We start from the raw sequence: 20,866 nt of genomic DNA, 5'->3' as shown, positions 1-20,866 counted from the left end.
TATTTGCATATTACTTAAAAATGTGGAAGTGACCATCAGGAAAACCAACAACCCAAACTTGGGAGAAGTAAATTGCCTTTGAGGAACAGAAGTGAAGTTGGGGTGAAGAACTGTTACTTTTCATTTTAAATCTTCTGCATCATTTGATTTTCTTTAACCATGTGCCTATTTTGGTATGTTAAAACTTTTCTAATGTAGGTGTCCAGAATTATTTTTAGCAAAATTAGTGGGAGATAGCAATTTGGGGTATAGATTAATACAGGCATAATGTGGCAGTTTAAATCTAATAAAACTCAATTTAAATCTTGGTTCAACCAATTACTGAGACTTGTTAGCTTTGAATAAGTCACCAAAATTCTCTAAATTTTGGTTTCTTCCTCTAGAAATATCAGTAATTATACCTAACACATAAAGTTATTTTGATATTTGAAATTGAGATATTGTGTCTAAAGCACTCAGCACACATATGGAGACTGCTTAATATTGTTATACTTACTAGTTGTTATAAAATTATTAAAAATGTTATTATTCTCAAGGATATGTTGTAGTGACTGTATTCTATCAATTTCCCTTTATATATGACTGTATAAATCTGTAGTATTTAAGTGCAGATTTCGTAAATGCTAATGGTCATGAAAGTTCTTCTAGTTGTTTTTGAGAATTTCAGAGTGCTTGTTTTTATTACCTGCTACAGGCATCATGATGTAATGGAAGAAACCAGCATGAATTTGCCCACCTCCACCTGGGCTAAGTCATTTAATCCAATTTAAGTCAGTCCATTTATAAGATGACATTGCTAGAGATTTACCTGTCTGAAAGTTATAGTGAATCAGATGTTCACTTGAGGTGCTGGTCACTTCTAGAGGCTATGGCTGTGGAATAAGAGAAGAAAGTGGCCCATTGAATGTGGAGCAATTGTGCGATCCCACATGTTGGTCAAGGCCTTACCTCTAAATGTCTGGTCCCAGGGCTGGGGGAGTTTTTTTGACCTTTGAAATGAAGTTCGGTTTGTTAGAAAAAAATTAAGCATGTGCTTTCTGAGGCATAAAAAACCTGCTTACTTCTGTCAGATGAATTTACTCATCCAAAATATCAGGGTTCCCCTTAGTAAATTCAGTTCCCCACTAAATGATACCTTCCTATGCCATATTACTGAGTTTAGTATATATAATTCCACTGTCAAATTAATGATGATGCATTAAAAATGCTTCCTTTTCACTGACATCCAGTACTTTTCTGAAAAAAGATCATTCAATCAACTTTCATGCCAATTTGTATTTATTTTTCAAGTTTCTCAAGAGTAAATTAGATAAGATTTGTTTAGAAATTTACTTGCAAAAAGTTATTTTTTAGGATATTGTTACAGAAAGCTTTGAAAAATAAAGAGGATGTGGGAGACAGGATGAGGACCTTGATTTTAATTTTATCTCTACAAAGAAAATTCTTGACAAGTGTACTCATTCACCCACTTGGTAAATATTTGTTGTGGGTAAGCCTGATATTGAGATGACAAAAAGAATTCCTCCTCTCAAGCTAGCAGAGCAACAGCAAGTCTGATGTAGGCCTGCTGGAAACAAAACACGTCGATTTTCATTTTCAAAAATAGTGATGGGTAGTAAGGAGGGCATGTATTGCATGGTGCACTGGGTGTTATACGCAACTAATGAATCATCGAACTTTACATCAGAAACCAGGGATGTAGTGTATGGTGACTAACATAATAAAAAAAATTTTTTTAAATAGTACAATATGAGATAATCTTGCATTACTAATTCAATGACAAAATTAATATACATTTAAAGGAAATGTCTTCTGCTCTCCATCTCCAAACTTTCCACCTCCAGTTTTCTCCATTCACATTTACAGGACTGGTATGTAATGGAAAAATGAAAAGACAGCAAACTATTTTCTTTGTTCTATTTGATCCTTCCACCATTGAAGACTATTGCATTTTTGATCTGGCCCTTCTTGTTAGACTTAGCGTCCTAGAACATCCTCAAACAAACTTCTGTTGGGAGCGTCCTGATTGCGTGCTCTGTTTGTTGTAAAGGCTGCTAAGAATTGTGGTACAATTTCAAGACTCCACTGGGGTGGTCTCTACCTTAAGTCTGCTTTTCTTAGGAGGCCCAAGGCCCTCTTACACAGCTGTTGGAGGAAGAACAATTTGGTAGATAGTAGAGCTGATGATGGAGGATTGCTGAACTCTATCTCCTCAGAGGAGCTCCAGGAAGCCAGCAGAGAGGAAATGCCCAGAAACAAAGAGCTATCGGGCAGGCTGTAGCAGCGTCAGCTCCCTACCCAGAAGCCCTCAGACCCAGTGATGAGTTCCAGATAGAGCACCCAAGAACCACAGCATCACTCAACCCATCACCTCCGCATTCCTGTTATAACACCTAAGCTTACTGTAGACTTTCAGAAATTCAACTTTCAAAAGCATTTTAGGATCACATCATGTGCATATGTCTGGAGCAGCTTACACACATTAAGTATTGTATTAACAGTATTTGTTAATCCACTGAATTTATAGAAGGACAATGAAGCATGTTAATAATAATTTTATTACTTTACCATCATGGTCACTTCGAGTGTCACACACAAAGCACATATAATGGGTGGTAGAAGAGCCAGTAATCCAAAATTTGAATCCTCCCATCATTTGCCACTATACATTTCTATATCAATTATTGTAGTCCAAAAGAAAGGAAGAGCTTGGAATGAAATCTTTCTCTACGTATTCTGGCTCTAACCCAACATCTTCATTAAAGTCGCATTTGAAGGAGGCCAAGATATAATTTCATTTTTTAACACAACTCTCTTCCCCTTGACAAGTATTTCAGTTTAGAAATTACATATAACCATTAGACTATTGGGATACTTGTTCTAGGAATATAGCTAATATATCACTGGGCACAAGGCAAAATTAAGCAGAATGAGTAAATAATATAAGGAATTTGTATAAATAAGAAAGATTTAAAAGGTTTGGATTAACTTTATTATCTACATTTTCTTTAATATGTTTAATTATATTTGTTATTAGGTACATTATCTAATACCTAGGGTCAAAAACAAAGACTTTTTTTGAAAGGAGAAAAAAATGACACATTTAAAACCCCTTTGATTAAAATCTATTTGTTTGCAGAATTTCCAGTAATTAGAAAACATGACTTCAAGTCACCATTTTTCTAAAGCTGTGTTTCCTTGCCTGGCCAGTAGTTGGGTTGTAGCAAAAGATCACTTGTAGTACAATTTTCCTTCCTGATTCTTGTAGACACCATGGTTCCTTCTGTCTTGGTTCTGAAGCTTCTATGTTTTGAAACACAATTTTTCTTTAAAGTGAAAAGTACTGCAATACTTAGGAAAATGGACACTGTGCCCAGCATCACAGTTAGCCCCAGATATATGTGTCTAAAAGAAGAGAGAAACTCAGTCATAATTACTGCAACTATCCAACTAATTTTAAAATGCGAAAGGAAGGTAACAGTATCATTCAGTAAATAGCAATACCAGGAAAACCAATCTACCAATGAAACCATCATGAGGATGTTTTTTCTTAAAAATGCAAATTCGGTGGCTGTAAAAGACCTTTCTATGAACATCTGGCAAACTATCAAAGGCAGTATGCTAATATCAAGTGACCTCTTAGCAGTGCCATAATTTTTAGTTACTACTAATTACATCATCAGTTCCATCCTCTCTGTAAATTATTCCCTTAGACCAGGTGACTATATGCCTATTTGCCCAGAACAGTCCTAGTTTATGCTGGTGTTGTTGCAGCGTACTTTTTAATAGTGCCCCTTTTCACTCTCAAGTGTCCAGTTTGAACGATCAATTATGTGGTTACCCGACCCTTGAAACTTGCCCAAATGAACTTCTACAAAAAAACTGCAAGAGGCGATGTTAAGGGAGAATCAGAGCTCTTAGTAGAGCAGGAGGACTTAAGAATTAACCAAGATTTAAATCACTTTCTTCAATAAGGAGCCTTTAGTTCTTCATTCTATCATAAAACAGGAAGGTATGGAAGGACAGGTCGAATGATTTATTCTGATCACCTTGTACACATACTTGGTCTCTGATCGAAATACATTGTCTTTATGTTAAAGTAAAGTCTGCCTTAGCAAATGTGAGCAAAGCACAAATTCTACTCACAGGTCAAGTCCCTTTAAAAGACCAAAATAAATTTCTCACATAACATCAAAGCCTATTACATCAAACAAACTTATTCGAAATGGTTGGCTCAATTCACATCCGACTTCCAACTTACACAGTTCAGAACCAAGCTTATTCCTCCAGAAAATGCTCAGATTGTAAATCCAAAAAAAAAAAAAAAAAAATCCTTCCTGCTTTTAAGCCATTGAAGCACTGCTTTAAGCAATAAGGAGACTAAATGTTTGATGAACTGAACTGAATGATACCATAGTGAAAAAGCCATGCCCCTCAGCCCCATACACACTCATACACACAGAAAAAACCTTTTACTTTTATGCATCTCAAGTACTGGAATAATTGAACATCAGTTTGGCAATAAAAGCTGGACAGATTTAGAGCCAAATCCAACTCTTGCCCAGGGGGATTATATCTGACGTAAATGGGACAGTTTGGCTCAGTTTGAAAAAGAATAGAATTAAACCCAAAATGTGACCTAAATTTAAATGCTTCTGCGCTTCCGAGAATTACCCGCTTGTGTGCATAAACTTAGAAAATTCTACTGTATTCTAGAATCTTTGGTGAATTTTGTTTAAAAAATGATTTCTCATTTAAAATGGGAGTCAAGATTAGGAATGGGGGGGAACTGAAAGGTCTAGCCAAATAAATAAGAATAAAATTATTCTTTAAAATAGAACGCACTTCTTGGTTAGGTGATCCTTTCACAGTGAAACTACATAAGGAACGATTACTGCCCATTTCATTGTGCAAACCTGGAACATTGTAGTGGGGAAACGCAGGGATGAGTTTGAAATGGTACCTGAAAGCATCTGAATCATATAATCTGCAGGAGCCTTTGCTTCCACATCTTTGAAACCCCCATTTGAGGCATGAAGTGTCAATCAGAATTCCAAAATACATGGGCGCTGGGATTCCTGCTGTGAGAAAAACAAACAATTGCTACGAAAATATATGTCCATATTTTGGATTATCCTATAATGAATGAGTCTCTGGAACCAATTCCTTTGAAGCTAAAAAAAAAACTGCTTTGGGGAAAATAGGTACCTGTAGAAGACCAGAATATGCCATCTCGTCGTATTTCTCTGGCATAAAGGTTATTTTGAGAAAGAGAAGGCACAGAAGATGCTCTGAAGACACAGCCGGAGTTTCCTTCTTGTAAGGGAAACTTACATTTACAACAGAGATCTCCATTTGTAAGGGTGTCTGCCTCTCTGTACCAAGAAGACAAGGATTCCTAATCCCAAGAGGCTTTTATCAAAGAAGGCACCCACCTAAATCTCCATCACAAATCGAACCCTTGTGTACCTTACTTTTCCTGGGCACCTTCCCATTACTTGAGAATGGGTTTTACTTATTTTATGTTGTTAGCACTTTTTTCTGTTGTGCTGAAAATACTGACTTCTAATGATATTAATATACTCTCTTATTGGCTTTATTTTAAAATACATAATGGTTTCAACATAACAATACCAATGTTAATATTAAAGATAAGACTACACAATGTAGTGAAGTTATGTGGCTTTGGTAATCATTTTAAATCTGTTTTTCTTTATGGTTATGCCTCTTATAAGATATATAGTCAATTTCAGTTTGTTTCAAGAATGTCTTAGTTTCTTTTCATTGCTTTTTAATTACATAAAAACTTTGCATGATTTCATCTTTTAAAAAATATTTATTTATTTATTTAAGAGAGAGAAAGAGGAAGGGACAGAGAGAGAGAGCTCATGAGCTGGGGGGAGACACACAGAGAGAGGAAGAGAATCTTAAGCAGACTCTCCACTGAGTGCAGAGCCTGACACAGGGCTCAATCCCAGGACCCTGAGATCAAGACCTGAAAAAACCTTGCATGATTTCAAATTAAAAATTAAATCAGAGTTCTCTTTACAAACTCTACTTTCCATTCTGTCCTCGCTTACTTTTTTCTTTCCTTCTCTTACAGGTAACCACCACCGCCATCACCACCACCATCATCACTATCACCGCCACCACTACCATCATCATCATCATCATCATGTTCTTAGTTTATACTTCCATTGTTTCTTTTTTAAAATGTTAGCAAATATCTTTGCATACGTGTATAATATTTCTACCTTTCCATACATCTTACACCAAATGCATCGTACTATGAACATCATTCTACATTTTATACTTTGTTTCACTTAAGAGTATATCCTAGAGATCCCTTGGTAATATAGACCATCGTGTCCCTCCAAAATTCATATGCTGAAGCCCTAACCCTAATATGACCACACTTGGGGGTAGAGTTATTAAGGAGATAATTAAGGTTAAGTGAAGTCATAAGGGACTTAATTTGCTAGGACTGGTGTCCTTATCAGAAGAGGAAAAGATACCAAAACTCTCTCTCTCTCCATATGTACACCAGGGAAATACTTGTGAGGACAGAGTGAGAGGGCAGCTGTCCACAAACCAGGAAAAAGTTCTCAGGGATCTCACCAGACACCAGCCGGGTGCCTGTTGGTACCTTGATCTTGGACTTCCCAGCCTTCAGAAATAAATTCCTGTTGTTTAAGTCCTTCAGTCTGTGGTATTTTGTTATGGCAGCCAGAGCTGACTAATAAACTTGTTAACATTAGAGGGAGATTTTTCTTAACTCATTCTTACAGCTGCATAGGATTCCATTATGTAGGTTGACTATGGTTTATTCCAATAGGTCATATTGATGGACAACTAGACTGTTTACAGTCTTGCTATTATACATAATGCCACAATAATTAGACATCCATAAAATTTTACTTACTTCATAGTTTTGCTAGCAAATTTTTGATATCAATTTCTAAAAGTGGGATTGCTAGGTCAAAAGATAAATCTATACATAGTTTTGTTAGTTACTGTCACATAACCCTCCATTGAAGGTTGAGACCATCAAGAAATGGTTTTCTCAACAGCAATATGCAAGCATATCTATTTTTCCATACATTGCAAACAACATTTGATAATTTGCAAATCTGATAAAGAAAAAACATTCTCTCAGTATAATTTTAATTTGTGTTCTCTTTATTATGAGAGAGTTTGACCATCTTTTCATATATTAAGAGGCATTTACATTTTTTTTTCCATCCATGAGATGGCTATTCACATCTTCTACCCATTTTTCCACTTGGGTGTTGGTCTTTTTATTCTCAATACTTAGGGGCTCTCTTTATAATAGGTATATTATAAATAGTCTGTTACATAAATTACAAAAAATAATTGTTCCCAGTTTATCATTTGCCTTTTTACTTTGCTTATGATATTTTTGCCATTTTCAAGCATATTTTTACTTTTATGGAATCAATTTTATGAATTTCTTTTTTAATATTTTATTTTTTTTATTTTTTAAGCAGGCTCCATGCCCAACATGGGGCTTGAACTCACCACCCTGAGATCCAGAGTCATGTGTCCTACTGACTGAACCAGCTGGGTGCCCCAATGCATCATTTCTTTTACTTGAAATCTTTTTCACAGTGTAGGTATATCTTTATCTCTAAAAGGAGGTAGATATAGAAACCAATTCCAGCCAGGGAGACATTTCAGGTTCAACAATCTTACATTTTTCTAGGTAATCTCTGTTTTTATGTTGTAGAATTAGAGGTAGCCATAATGGGATAAACTTCCATATTTGCTGCTTCCCCGATTTCATCAGGATTTTACTGTATCTTCATATGTACCCATTTTATTTCAAAATCTATTCATTTTCAGATTTTTTAAAGATCTGGGTTTGTTTTTCTCCCTGGCAGTTCTTTTCTGTTTAATTACAGAGGAACATTTGTGATTGTTTCGCTTTCTTCCTTAGAATATAAACTTTTCATGAACAGAAAACTTTTCTGACTCATTAACTCTATTTTCATGGGTTTTAACTAATGCATATTGAAAAATCTATTAGAAAAGAAACATTCCTCAAAATCATTAGCCATCAAGGAAATTCAAATCAAAACCACACTGAGATACCACCTTACACCAGTTAGAATGGCAAAAATAGACAAGGCAAGAAACAACAATTGTTGAAGAGGATGTGGAGAAAGGGGATCCCTCCTACATTGTTGGTGGGAATGCAAGTTGGTACAGCCATTCTGGAAAACAGTGTGGAGGTCCCTTAAAAAGTTAAAAATTGAGCTACCCTATGATCCAGCCATTGCACTACTGGGTGTTTACCCCAAAGATACAGACGTAGTGAAGAGAAGGGCCATATGCACCCCAATGTTCATAGCAGCAATGTCCACAATACCTAAATCGTGGAAGGGGCCGAGATGCCCTTCAACAGATGACTGGATTAAGAAGTTGTGGTCCATATATACAATGGAATATTACTCAGCTATCAGAAAGAATGAATTCTCAACATTTGCTACAACATGGACGGCACTGGAGGAGATAATGCTAAGTGAAATAAGTCAAGCAGAGAAAGACAACTATCATATGATTTCTCTCATCTATGGAACATAAGAACTAGGATGATCGGTAGGGGAAGAAAGGGATAAAGAAAGGGGGGAGGGTAATCAGAAGGGGGAATGAAACATGAGAGACCATGGACGGTGAGAAACAAACTGAGGGCCTCAGAGGGGAGGGGGGTGGGGGAATGGGATAGGCCGGTGATGGGTAGTAAGGAGGGCACGTATTGCATGGTGCACTGGGTGTTATACACAACTAATGAATCATCGAGCCTTACATCGGAAACCGGGGATGTACTGTATGGTGACTAACATAATATAATAAAAAATCATTATAAAATAAAAAAAATAAAGAGTTTACTCAGTGCTTGACACACACACACACACACACACACACACACACACACACACACAAAAGAAACATTCCAATTACTTTTAAAAAAATTGTCAACTCAAAGCCATACTGTTTTGATTGTATGAATGATCTGATCTTTTTACCAAATGATATATCCCAGCATTGAGAGTAGCTCAAAAGAATTCCTTCCATTTTAACAACTAAAAAAAATTATATTAAGGCTTCAGCCTTTCTTACTGATTCATTTCTTGCTTTCTTCCCAGAGGGCTCTTTCATAACAAGAATAAACTTTTTGACAATAGACCAATGCTGGAAGAGACAAGATTGTTAAACAAAAAATGTTACTATTCTCACAAAATCACTTTATTATACCACAGGCTCAGCATTGGCTCTCAATTTCTAGAACAAAGAAAGGGAGAAGTTGAGAGTGGGAGGGAGGAAATAAAGAAATGAAGGGAAAAAGAAAATAAATAGGGACCTAACCATCTTTATTATTTAGTTATGCATGATAATTCTGTAAAAATACTTAGAAAAGTATTTAAAATACATTTGGCATGGTTACCATAATTAAAACATAGATTATACTTACCAAGAACTCTTATTGCTAAGGTGTAGATACCCAGGGCAAAAGACTTAAGTTGTGGCTTAATGCACCTAAAAACAACAAAAGCACTATAAAGAAAATATAGCCATTAAAGCAAATAGTAATGTTAGTGATAATATGCTTAACACATATGAAATAATGCTAGAATTCAAATAGCACTTATGGAGAACCCATAGTGTCCTAGCATAGGGAGGTCAAATTATGCAAATCCATGTGCTATTACATGCAATGCATCAAAGAGTTTATAGTTAGTATTTCCAAAATGTAAATCACTTCTACACGATACATTCAAATGGTATTGGATAAAGTAAAATTGTAAGTTTAATTAGCAAAACAACAAAGACTCACAAGAAAAATTCTAAGAAATTTGAGGCAACGATAAGGGATCAATAACTTATAACCAATTTTTGTGGCTCTTGGTCTGAAAGCACAGGGCCATGTTGATCTGAGTTGATACAATCACAATCGCTATGTCATGCTAAGTGTTTCTGATAAATAGTGGGGACCTAAATTTACCAGCCACATGCAAGAATGCCTAAAATAACAAGAGCATCCTTAACACGACTGTATAGCTTTAACTGATTGGCCTGTCGATTTTAATGGTAATAATCATGATGATATTAAAATAACTATTGAGTGTTAATCATGGTACTAATTTCTTCATATGTATAATATCATTTAATCTCTACTTTAAAAGAGGCAAAAGTCACAACTTTTCTCCTTCAATCCAAGGGCATCTCCTCCTGACGTCAAAACACAGCATGATTCATTTGAAGGGCTGGTGGTGAAGATAACACTTCCTCTAGCAGGCTGATGATGCACTTGGCCCAGGTGACTCACTTGACCCAGTGTAAGATGTAGAACAAACAGCCACCCATGAAGAACAGTCCTGTTCTGAGAACTCTGGGGCAATGCTCTCCATATCATGCTCCCATTTGAAAACACATATCTTATGTTTTCTTTAAGTCTTTTTGTAAAAAACATATTTGTGGATGTTATGTCCTATTTTCTGTTTATCTTTCCTAATCAATTTCCATAATATACTGTGGGAAATTATAGATGTAGACAATACTTTTGATTAGTTTCATTTTAGAATAATGTGATATTCATCCTTCAATATATGAACTTAAAAATCACCTAATCATCTCATAAAAGATTGGTTTCTGAAAAAATTTGACTTTTTATGTTTAATAATTTTACCAAAATTTATAATATTTTTAGGTTACTTTATCAATTGTTTAATAGTATTTGCTTGGCTAATCCCATTAGGAAGAAAATTTTATCACTGACAATACTAGTTACAAAACTACTATTTCAAAGTTTGAATTTTATAGAGATCTCTGTTAGGAAAGTCAATAAAAAATGCTCAAACATAAATTATATTACAAAAGAAGAGAAGCCTATAGGGAAGCTGAATTAAGATATAAGCACAAGAAGAAAGAAATATGCAACATATTACATATTTACTGTAAAAGATTTTTTGTGTAATTTTAAATTAGGTGATATTGGTTATCTAATCTGTTTTCTAGATTCTCACTGATTACATTTAAAAGAGTGATCTACATTTAAAATCATTATAGTTTTAAATGTAAATATTTATAATATACTGGAAATCAATGCTTACTTACTATTAAACTTAAGATAAATTTTTAGATGTCCACGTAACAATATGCAAAATGAATACACAGTTTTAAAAATTCTTTTAGAGTTTCATAAGCAAAAACACTTGGAATCATTAGTATATATTCATGGATTAGAGAACTCAATGATCCAAAGTTATGAACAACTCCCCACCCCCATACATATAGATAATCCAGTTAGAACAAGAAAAATAAGCTACATATTAAAATAATAAATGGGAAACATTGTGATGTTAGATGAATCTCTAAGCTATCTTAAAATTTATCACCCATAATTTGGTGAAATTTAACCTAAAACACATTTAGCCTAGGGGCGACTGGCTGGCTCAGTCGGTAGAGCATGTGACTCAGCCTCAGGGTTGTAAGTTTGAAGTCCATGTTGGGTGTAGAGATTACTTAAAATTAAAATCTTAAAAATAATAATAATAAATTTAGTCTACACGGAATAATATCATCACCATGATGAGAAATAGCATACTGTATTTTTTGAGTGGCTATAGTGACGTAGGTCCTCAGGACAAATGATTTGCAAAAAATTTTAACTAGAAAAACTTCTATTCAACCATATTTTTGCATAAAAACCCAAAGTGGGAAGAGTACAAAACTAGAACAAGCATATGGGTCAAATTCCCTGAGAGAGCTAGAAGGAATCACAATTCTATTGAACAGAATTTGAAGTCAATGTTCTAAGTGATTATAGCACATCTTATATTAAAACTAGGGCAGGGAGAATCAGTGTTCACCTCAGAAGCAGTATATATCCAGGTATGCCTCCTAGAGATAAAGTATAGGATGTGATGACTGAAATGACAAGGAAATACAGAAACATTTTGGGACATCCATTATCTTTCTGACACCTGCCCACCAAGCCTGAGGAATTTCCTGACTTTGAGGCAGCAATCCCCACACAGGTGCAGTTATAAAATATCTGTAACACAATAGAAAAAAGTCCCATTACTGAGGTAGCATTTAAATAAAATTGAAAATATGTATTTTTAAAAAGACTTCACAATATAGTATACATGTATTATATAAACAATAAGGTAATATTCTTTTATTTCTCTGTGTTAAGGTATAGTGAGCAAAGTGAAATCTATACAGATCACTTTTTTTTAATCCAAACAGCAGATATTCAAACTAATGACTCTACCAAACAATCTCCCAGTAAATCCTAGAAATCCAAACATACCTTATCTCCTCCTCTGCCATTTCCAAGTAAAATGCTTTTGAACCTTGACTTTGCCTCTTACTAGAGAGATACACGAGTTGAGGCACCTCAGTGCCTCAGTTCTCACATGAGGAAAATAAGTAAAGTAATACCCAATTACTTGAAGACCACGATATTTAAATCCATTTTCTTTTAAGCACCTCTCTTAGTTCCCAGCATGAATGCCTTCCATAAGTGGAAGTTCTAGTTAAGGAAAATTTTCAAGCAGTTTGGACAATAGAGTAGAGGCTGAAAGAAAAGAAAGAAGGAGGAGGAGGAGGGAAAAGGGAGGGGAAAGGGAGGGGGAGGGAGAAATAAAGAGAAAATTAGAGAAAAAAAGAGAAAGAAAAAAGAAAGAAAGAAAGAACGAACAAAAGAAAGAAAGAAAGAAGGAAGGAAAGAAAAAAAAAGAAAAGAAAAGAAAAGGAAGAAAAGAGGGAAGAAAAAGAGGGAGGGAGGAAGAGATGGAGGGAGAAGGAAAAGCGGGAGGGGGAGGGGAAAAGGAGGGAAAGGGGGAGAGGGAGAAGGGAGAGAAAGGGGAATGGAGGTCAAAAAATCAGATTTCAGTTGGGTGGGTAGTCCTGTTCACTGTTGGTGGAGGCCAATCCTTTCTACTCTGAATAAAATGTCAAAGAAACAAACAGAGAAAATCAATATGTTACTCTGTATCTGCAGAAATCTTTGCCTAAGCATTCTTATCTAGTTGATAAGCATATGTAAATAGACGTGTGGGTTAACTTTCAGCCCTCTGGGACTATCAAATACAGGCAGATTTCATCAGCACAATTGACAGCAGTCCAACCACTAGCCATATAAACAAAGAGTACAAGAAGGAGTCTATGTTTGGGACATAAATGTAAAGGTGTGATTGGGGAAATGAGTCTTTTAATGATTTAAGTACATATTATCCTTCACAACTGATTTCTTACCTTTATTCCTTTATTTCCAACCTCATCTCCATCATCCACCCTATAGAACCCCTTCATTCCAGCCACCTACTCTTTTCATTATTACACACACAGGTTTGATTTCTCAGGCAGAGTGCCTGGAACTATCAATCTCCTCAAAATCGAGTTTGTGATCCCTGGGTCTATCCCTGGGGCTAGACTTTCTAACACTGGCCTCTATTAGTCCTGTTCCTAAAACCTCCAAGTACCACTGGCCTTAGGGTCAGAAGAAATGGATCCCAATGCAGATCTTATCATATGATCTTATGACTGAGACTTTTTCATTTGAGGCTAATAGTCCTCACAAGCAAAATTAGAGAACTACACTACATTATCGCGAGGCTCTTCCAGCATGTTTCATGATTCTAATTCTTACCCTAATTCTTTCAACAACTCTAGTCCATTAGCGACCGTTATGTTTCCTATCTCCATATAAAAGAACAAGGGTAGAGAGTAAGAGTCAAAGCTGCTATCAGCGTGGTCTGCTTCTGGGTTGGTCCCTGAGCTGTGAGGTTATGTGGTGTAGAAGACATCACAGGCACACACATTAGGGACTTCTTACAAGAGTTTTTCCACTCCTGGTGGAGGTTTGACAACCAGCAAGACATGCCGATGCATATGTGATTCCATTTTCACCACACACAGGTTCCCATTTTGTCTCTGAACATTTGCATCTTGAGTTGCAATCTGAAAAGAGAGCTCGTTCATGATAAGAGACAGGTTTGGTTCTGAAAAGAAATGTAACAGTATAAAATATTACCTCTTAGCAGGCAGCACCCTAAAATCTTCAAAAATCAGTGTTCTTGAGTAATATAAATGGCACTGCCAACGGAGTTTGCCTTTTGGAAACACAATTGTTATCAGAAATGCCAGTTTCTGATCATTAAATGTGAGTCTACTATCAAGAAGCTTTCTTTTGAAAGTTATCTTTAGAGGTTTACACCTTCACATAATATACAGCTCTTGGTTTATGGTTTTTACTAAAATCGACGATCTCTAGGACCTTCTAATACATTTCTATGCAAAGATGCAGGAAAATGGCTAACAAAGCAGAAAAGTAGAGTGAACTTTTAGAGCAATTGATGACATGACTTAAATGCATTGCAGGCAGTGTGTGCACGCGCATGCACGCTTGTGTGTAAATTTCCTTCACAATTGTCTCGCGTCAGTAGAATGGGCATTACAGATGTTGCGTCAAAAGAAAAAAACAGTCAAGCAGTGAACATTATGTCAACAGACTTCAGTTTGGAAGATCTACACATCCTACCTGGGTTTCTTACTAATAAATGTATCACCAGTTCATCTAAGTTTTCTCTCTCTCAAAATCTCCCACTCTTTGCAGCTCTTCCATATCTTGTATCATTCATTCTGATTCTTTTCCACATGCTTTTTCAGTGACTTACCCATTCATTTGTTCATGTGTTCAAAATTTTTGTGGAAGCCTTCTAAGTGCTAGCTTTGGGAGGAGAGAAGATAGTTACAAATGTGAATGAGATAATATTTGCCCTTAAGGAGTTGGCTTTTTGTTCTAACAGTTAACTTGACATAATTTTGATTGTCTTCTCTCTGTTCTCTCCCTCTCTGTCATTCTGTCTTACTTTCCCCCTTTACCTCTCCCAGAATTCCTTCTCTTTCACTTCTATTTCTTCCTCTCACCTGAATGGCCTCATCCTTCTACTCTTATTCTCCTTGTTCTTTTCATATTCCTTTATTCTTCTCAGGGGGTACTTATGCAATGGTATTTCTCTTCTCTCTGCACCTCATTTTTCATCCCTTGGTACTCCATCATTCTTTTTGTTTTTTCTCTCTTATTTTGAATTTATAAGCTTATTCTCTTTTTTTTTTTTTTGCAAAAATATTTGAGGGACTTAAAACTGAAACAACAACAACAAACTCCAAGTGCATGGTCATGTTCCCTCAGTGAGGTCAAGACTATTTGTTTTATTCACTCCTATATCTCCACCACCAAGAACAATTCAGGACATAGTAGGTTAAGAAACAAGATTTCTGGTAAGTCAATTAAAGTAAAATGCTATTTTATTTTGGAGGGAAAAAAATGTCATTTTGGCCCCTCTTTCTAAGAGGTAGGTCCTACAATGATAGCAATTAGAAGTTCTTAATTGAAGGAATAGTCCATCTAGTAGAACTGCTATGCATTTGATTACCTCAGACATGAAACAAAAGCCACTGAGATGTCTCCAGACAGAATAAAAGGATATAACTAGGCCTCCTGAGATGTCATATAGGAATATTTCATCCTGTTCTCTTCTATAAGGCATTAATTGTTAAATTAATTGAGACTGGTGGTATCTGAAAGTATAAATAAGTGCCTTTGAAAGCCTATCAGGCCACTATGGATAGTGTAAGACTGAGATCTCAGAGGTTAGTGCTGAAAGAATTTTGGAGGAGATCTAAGTCAACTTCTCATTTGGCAGATGAGGAAACTCAGGTCCAAAGTGGGCAAATTACTGGCTCAAATTCACAATGTTTATTAGTGGCAAACTTCAAAATGAGAATTCTTCCAGGCCCCTGGATTCTAAATTCTTGTCTCACATCAAACTTACTCTCATTATTGCAGAAGAAAGGTTTCTTCCATTACCATATCTAAAGCTGTCTACAGTGTTCCTGCTGAATGTCCAGAATCAAAACAGCCAAGAAAATGGAACAGACCAACTCAGGATAATCCCTGGGTAGCATGTTCTATTCCATAAAGCCAATTATTTTATATTACTAAAAGTAAGTTAAATTTATCATCTAGGACAATCTTGAAGCAGAAATTAATTGCATGCATGTTTTACAAAGGATATGTTGACAGTTATTTAAAATTTTAAGGTCCTTTTTATGAAATATGTCAGAATTTTTATACTCAAATGGGATTTTGCTTCCCAAAGAGTCATGCTGGGATGCAAGAGTTTTTCCCAGGGATGTTGCCATTTCTTTGGCTGCTTCCAATAGCAAAGCTACTCTTAAAGGTTAAATCTTTGCCATTGTTGGGAATATTCTGAAAAATATGGAAAGCAATTTCAAAAGAGGAGTTTTAGAATGCTATAGACGATAACATTTTTGCCATGCAGTTGTAGTCTTTTAAGGCAACTGCTTTCAAGGGCTAGTACTCATGTAATGAATATATTATCTTTCATTTGTTTAAACATATTTAATCATTTATTGTGTGGATATACTTTAAATGTGAACCTCAAAATTTTGCCTTTGTTGTTTATGTGCTTGCTTTTGGCTTAGAGACACCATGATGTTGTTGAAAGAATATTATACTTTAAAGAGATATTGACCTTTCTAAACTCAGTTTCCTTTAAATGAGGGTAACAAAACTTACCTCATAAAGATGCTTTGAGGATACAAGTGAGATAATGAAAGTTATGGTGTTTTGTGAATTGCAAAATACAAAGAACTTTGTCCATCTACCATTAGGATCATAGGGATAGTTAAAGACAGGGCTTCTACTCTCTCCAGAATCTTCTTGCAATTCCTGTTTATAACTAACATCCTTAATCTACATTGCTGATTGCTAGCAAGGCAATGCTACCACACTCAGTTAAGTCTACATTGCTGTGATAACTTCCAGAAGCAATAGTATATAAATTTTGCAGTCACTAATTGTCTTGGACTTTTTAGATGGTAAAAAGTATAACTGATATTCACTTAAGAGCAGGAGAAACCAGGTTAGTGAGGGTGATGGAGATTGGACTGTGGAGACAAGACAGATAGGTAAGCATAGAAGGAAGCATAGGAAGAAAGCTGGAGAGCAAGCAGTAAATAAGCAGCAGATGAACTAACAGAAGCCAGATCATTAGATCAGGAGCATTGGCCTTTGAGCCATAGGCAGAGTTTGGACAGTCAGGCAGTACAGTCAGGGTGGTAGGCCTGGCACATAGTAGTAGCTCAATAATTTATTCAAATAGGCAATATATAGTTGGGTGGAAGAATGAACACAGCTGTCTCTGGGAACTCACGTTCAGAGGTAGAGTGATAGCAAGGACTCTTGAAAGGAAAAGACAGGGTAGTTCCTTCAAGATCCAGCTTTGTATTAAGATTGACAGATCCTGGAAACTAAGAAAACTAATCATCCACCCTATTTTAGATGACATAGGTCTGAAAACATCAATAAATATTCTCCTGACGAACTGCAAAGAGCTAAAGAGAGCTGTCGTGTGGTTCACCAGGTTGAGGAATAGCATTCTCTCCTGAAACAAACAATAGAGACTACAAAAAGTGGCATGGAGACCTTTCCAGTTATCTGAGTGTTCAAAGAAAAAAAATTGTTTATGAATAGCATATGTCTTTTGTGCCAGGCAAGTACTAATCACTTCCAGGTATATCATCTTGCTTAAATTTTACAAAATTTTATAAGGTAGTTATTATTCCTATTTTTAAAATGGAAAAATTTGAGGTTTGATTAGATTAAAAGACCTATACAATGTCACTTCACTAATGATGGGCAGAGGCAAGGTTCAAGGACTGTGTTTTACATTGTCAGGTTGCCCTATACAGGAAGATGTAGATTTAATATTTTTAATAATTTCTCTTAGATAACCAAATTCAAAGGAGATGACAGATTTTGGTGACAATAACAGCTCCCATGTCAAAGTACTGTCAGCTATTCCACAATAAAACCACAATTCCTTTCTCATAGTTATGATGTTTACAATCAAATCATCTTATTTTGAACCTCTATCAATAATTAATTTGATTAAACAAGCCAACCTCCTCAGATTACTTAATGAGTGAACCTACCCTTGGTAGGAGACAGTTAGTCCTGCCACATCAGAATTTTCACAGCCCAGTGCAAACAGGGAAAGGAATAGGAGGTACCCAAGAACAGATGATCCCAAGTAGAGTTTTGCAGCTCCATACACACTGATTCTGAACTTTTTCATAACGATCCCCCCAGAGAATATTCCAAGGGCCACTGCAGGTATGTTGATAAGCCCTAAGGAACAACAACAAAAACAACAAACAATTATATATATACATATACATATACATATACATATACATATACATATACATATATAATTTTGTGAATCTCTAAAAGAAATCTGAGTGTACTGACATAAACTTTCTAAGAGATTATACAAAACTATATAATAGTTTCTGACAAGTTATTAGACTGGCTGGTCATTTTAAGTTATAGAAATATTCATTCACGATTTTGCTCAGTGTCTAGGTTATAGATGAATGATAGCACAACTAAGAGTCTCAGAAGTCTGCCTCACACAATGTCAAGCACAGAATTTAAAATTAATAAACACTGAATTAATCAATGAGTCAATGTCTTTCTGGTCTAATCCCAGGATTAACAGGTACAATCAAAGGGCAACTAGGTGACAGGTGATGTTCTTTAAGTTTGTGCATAAAACAATAATAGACACATGGAATTCAGGGAACAAAAACACAGTTTTGGTTCTTTTTTTCTGGCCCAAACAAAATTTATTTTTATTTAGACTCTTAGTTGCTTAGTTTGGTATCCTTCCTTACAATCACAACAACAAAATAACAATAACAAAACAATGTATTATTTGACTATTTTTATATTTGCTATTTGCTTATAATGTACCAGCCATTCAGGTAAGCATTTGATATATCTCTCACATTTATCCTTCACCACAACCCTAGTAGATAGCCATATTGCTATTTTCACTTCAGCAGCAATTTATTCATGGTCATGGTTAGTAAGTGTTAAAACCAGAGTTGACAATATAGAGTCTGATGTCAAATCCCATGCTTTCAATCACTACATTATACTGTCTCTCCTTCAAAGGATTTGGGACACAGAATTCTTGATAAATAGATATGCAATCTCACTAGTAATCAAATAAATGTGGTTTTAGAACAATACTAGGAAGAGATCCAACAAAGTGGTTGAGAGCTTGGATTCTGGACACCTAACTGCCTGGTTTGGATCTCAGTTCCACACCTTAATAGCTGTGTAACGGCAGGTGATTCTCTGAGCTTCTATAAACCTGTCTCCTTACCTATAATATGGAACAAAAATAGTGCTGAGGTAACTAACATGAAAAGTTCCTAGCACAATATATGGCACAAAAATATCGTTCAATTAAGTTGTTACTAGCATTTTAATCTATCAGATTCACAAACATGAAAATATTGGGATGGGTGGGTGGAGTGGAACATGTCTGTGTTAGAAAAGGTGGGGAAAGAGGCTCTTTGGTGACTTCTTGGTTAGATTTTAAATTGGTAAATGTTAAAATTAAAACTAGATCGCATTAGAAATCAACCCGCCTTGAAGGGGGCAAGAACACAAAATTGGTGAAATAAAAAAAAAGAGAAGGTGCTGGTTTTTCTTTCTTTCCCAGCTAAACTGAGGTTTGTAGCTGTAACAAGTGGCAGAGATGAATGTATCCTGGGCCCCTAAAGAGCCAAATCTCAACTAAGAGGAACCTGATTCTTATTTATTTTTAAAAAGAGAGAATATAATGGAAAATAATATAACAAACATGGTTTCTCATGACCTGAGTTAATAAATGCTAATATTTTCTCCCTATTTTTCTGATTTTTAAATATGGAGATATATAAAACAGATTCCTTCTCGGTTCCAGATTCCATCTTCCTTCTCAAGAGCTAAGCTTTGCCATGGATTTGGTGTGTGTCATTTGAGTCCCTATTTCTACATACACATGTTCATAGCACTTGACTGAATCCCCCTCTCATAGACCTAAGACTTACACAAAAGGGGCAGAGTCCTAGTCTCTCTTTCAATTCTATCTCCCAAAAGCAGTTTATAAAAAACACATCTTCTGAAAACGAGACTGTAAATTGAAACCTTGAGAGAATGTACTTAGAATTTCATTTATTTTGCAAAATACCAATCCAAACCTGGGACATAAGGAGTCATAGCATAAAGGATATCCTTTGATACCCTTCATAGCTTCATGCTGTGTGGGTTTCCACTAAACTTTCCCCACCCTGATCTGGCCTAGAAGAGCCTGAGATGATTCTAAGGGCATTGCTCCCTCAGTACAGGATGTTAAAAATCGGGAATATCCTCTCCTGACTGACCTCCTCTTAGAGGCCTGTGTTCTCATGAAACTTCCAGAAAGTTTCATGTGTTCTCTTGGCTCTAGTCCTTTCTGTACAAGATATCTGCTTCGGATGATACACGTCCTTTCAAAACACCATCCTTGTTCCCACATTTTCATCTTGTAACACCTCTTTATCATTTTGCTTTTGATTTAGGTATTAACACCTTCTTCTACAGGATTTTCTTCTGACTCCAAGATAAGGTTTCTTCTCCCAGAGTTCTCTGGGCTTCTCCTAATTAGAAACTTATTGCAATCTCCACCAGCCATATGGTGCCTCCAGGGACATCTCTAGCATCAGGGTGCATGAGTTGGTCATTAGAAACCCCTTTTCTCCCTCTGCCTCTGGCCCTTGCACAGGGTCCCATAGGCAGCAGTCTTGGTCCTTGTCACAATTCTGTGTTAGCTTATCTGGTTTTCACCCCTCACCCTCCAATCTCACCTTCAAGGCAAAAACTGTGCTCACCATCATATCCTGTGCTCCTTGCAGTTTTCCATAAAAATGTGCT

General features: G+C 35.9%; 1 protein-coding gene across 1 annotated transcript in view; it reads right to left on the bottom strand.

Annotated features, from left to right (window-relative positions):
• Positions 1 to 2,540: 2,540 nt before the first annotated feature.
• The window catches only part of SLCO1C1 (solute carrier organic anion transporter family member 1C1), a 59,715-nt gene continuing 41,389 nt past the window's right edge, over positions 2,541 to 20,866 (bottom strand). Inside the window, exons 10-15 of the mRNA XM_026502317.4 lie at positions 18,052 to 18,247; positions 13,865 to 14,030; positions 11,892 to 12,076; positions 9,494 to 9,558; positions 4,964 to 5,081; positions 2,541 to 3,405 (exon numbers count right to left, since the gene is read on the bottom strand). Coding sequence (XP_026358102.1) covers positions 3,183 to 3,405; positions 4,964 to 5,081; positions 9,494 to 9,558; positions 11,892 to 12,076; positions 13,865 to 14,030; positions 18,052 to 18,247 — 953 coding nt within the window. The 3' untranslated portion in view covers positions 2,541 to 3,182. The remainder of the gene's footprint in view (positions 3,406 to 4,963; positions 5,082 to 9,493; positions 9,559 to 11,891; positions 12,077 to 13,864; positions 14,031 to 18,051; positions 18,248 to 20,866) is intronic.

Source organism: Ursus arctos, unplaced genomic scaffold (assembly GCF_023065955.2).
Source record: "Ursus arctos isolate Adak ecotype North America unplaced genomic scaffold, UrsArc2.0 scaffold_26, whole genome shotgun sequence".
Lineage (NCBI taxonomy): Eukaryota > Metazoa > Chordata > Mammalia > Carnivora > Ursidae > Ursus > Ursus arctos.
The sequence above is the reverse complement of the archived record's forward strand: the minus strand, read 5'-3'. Positions and strand labels throughout refer to the sequence as shown.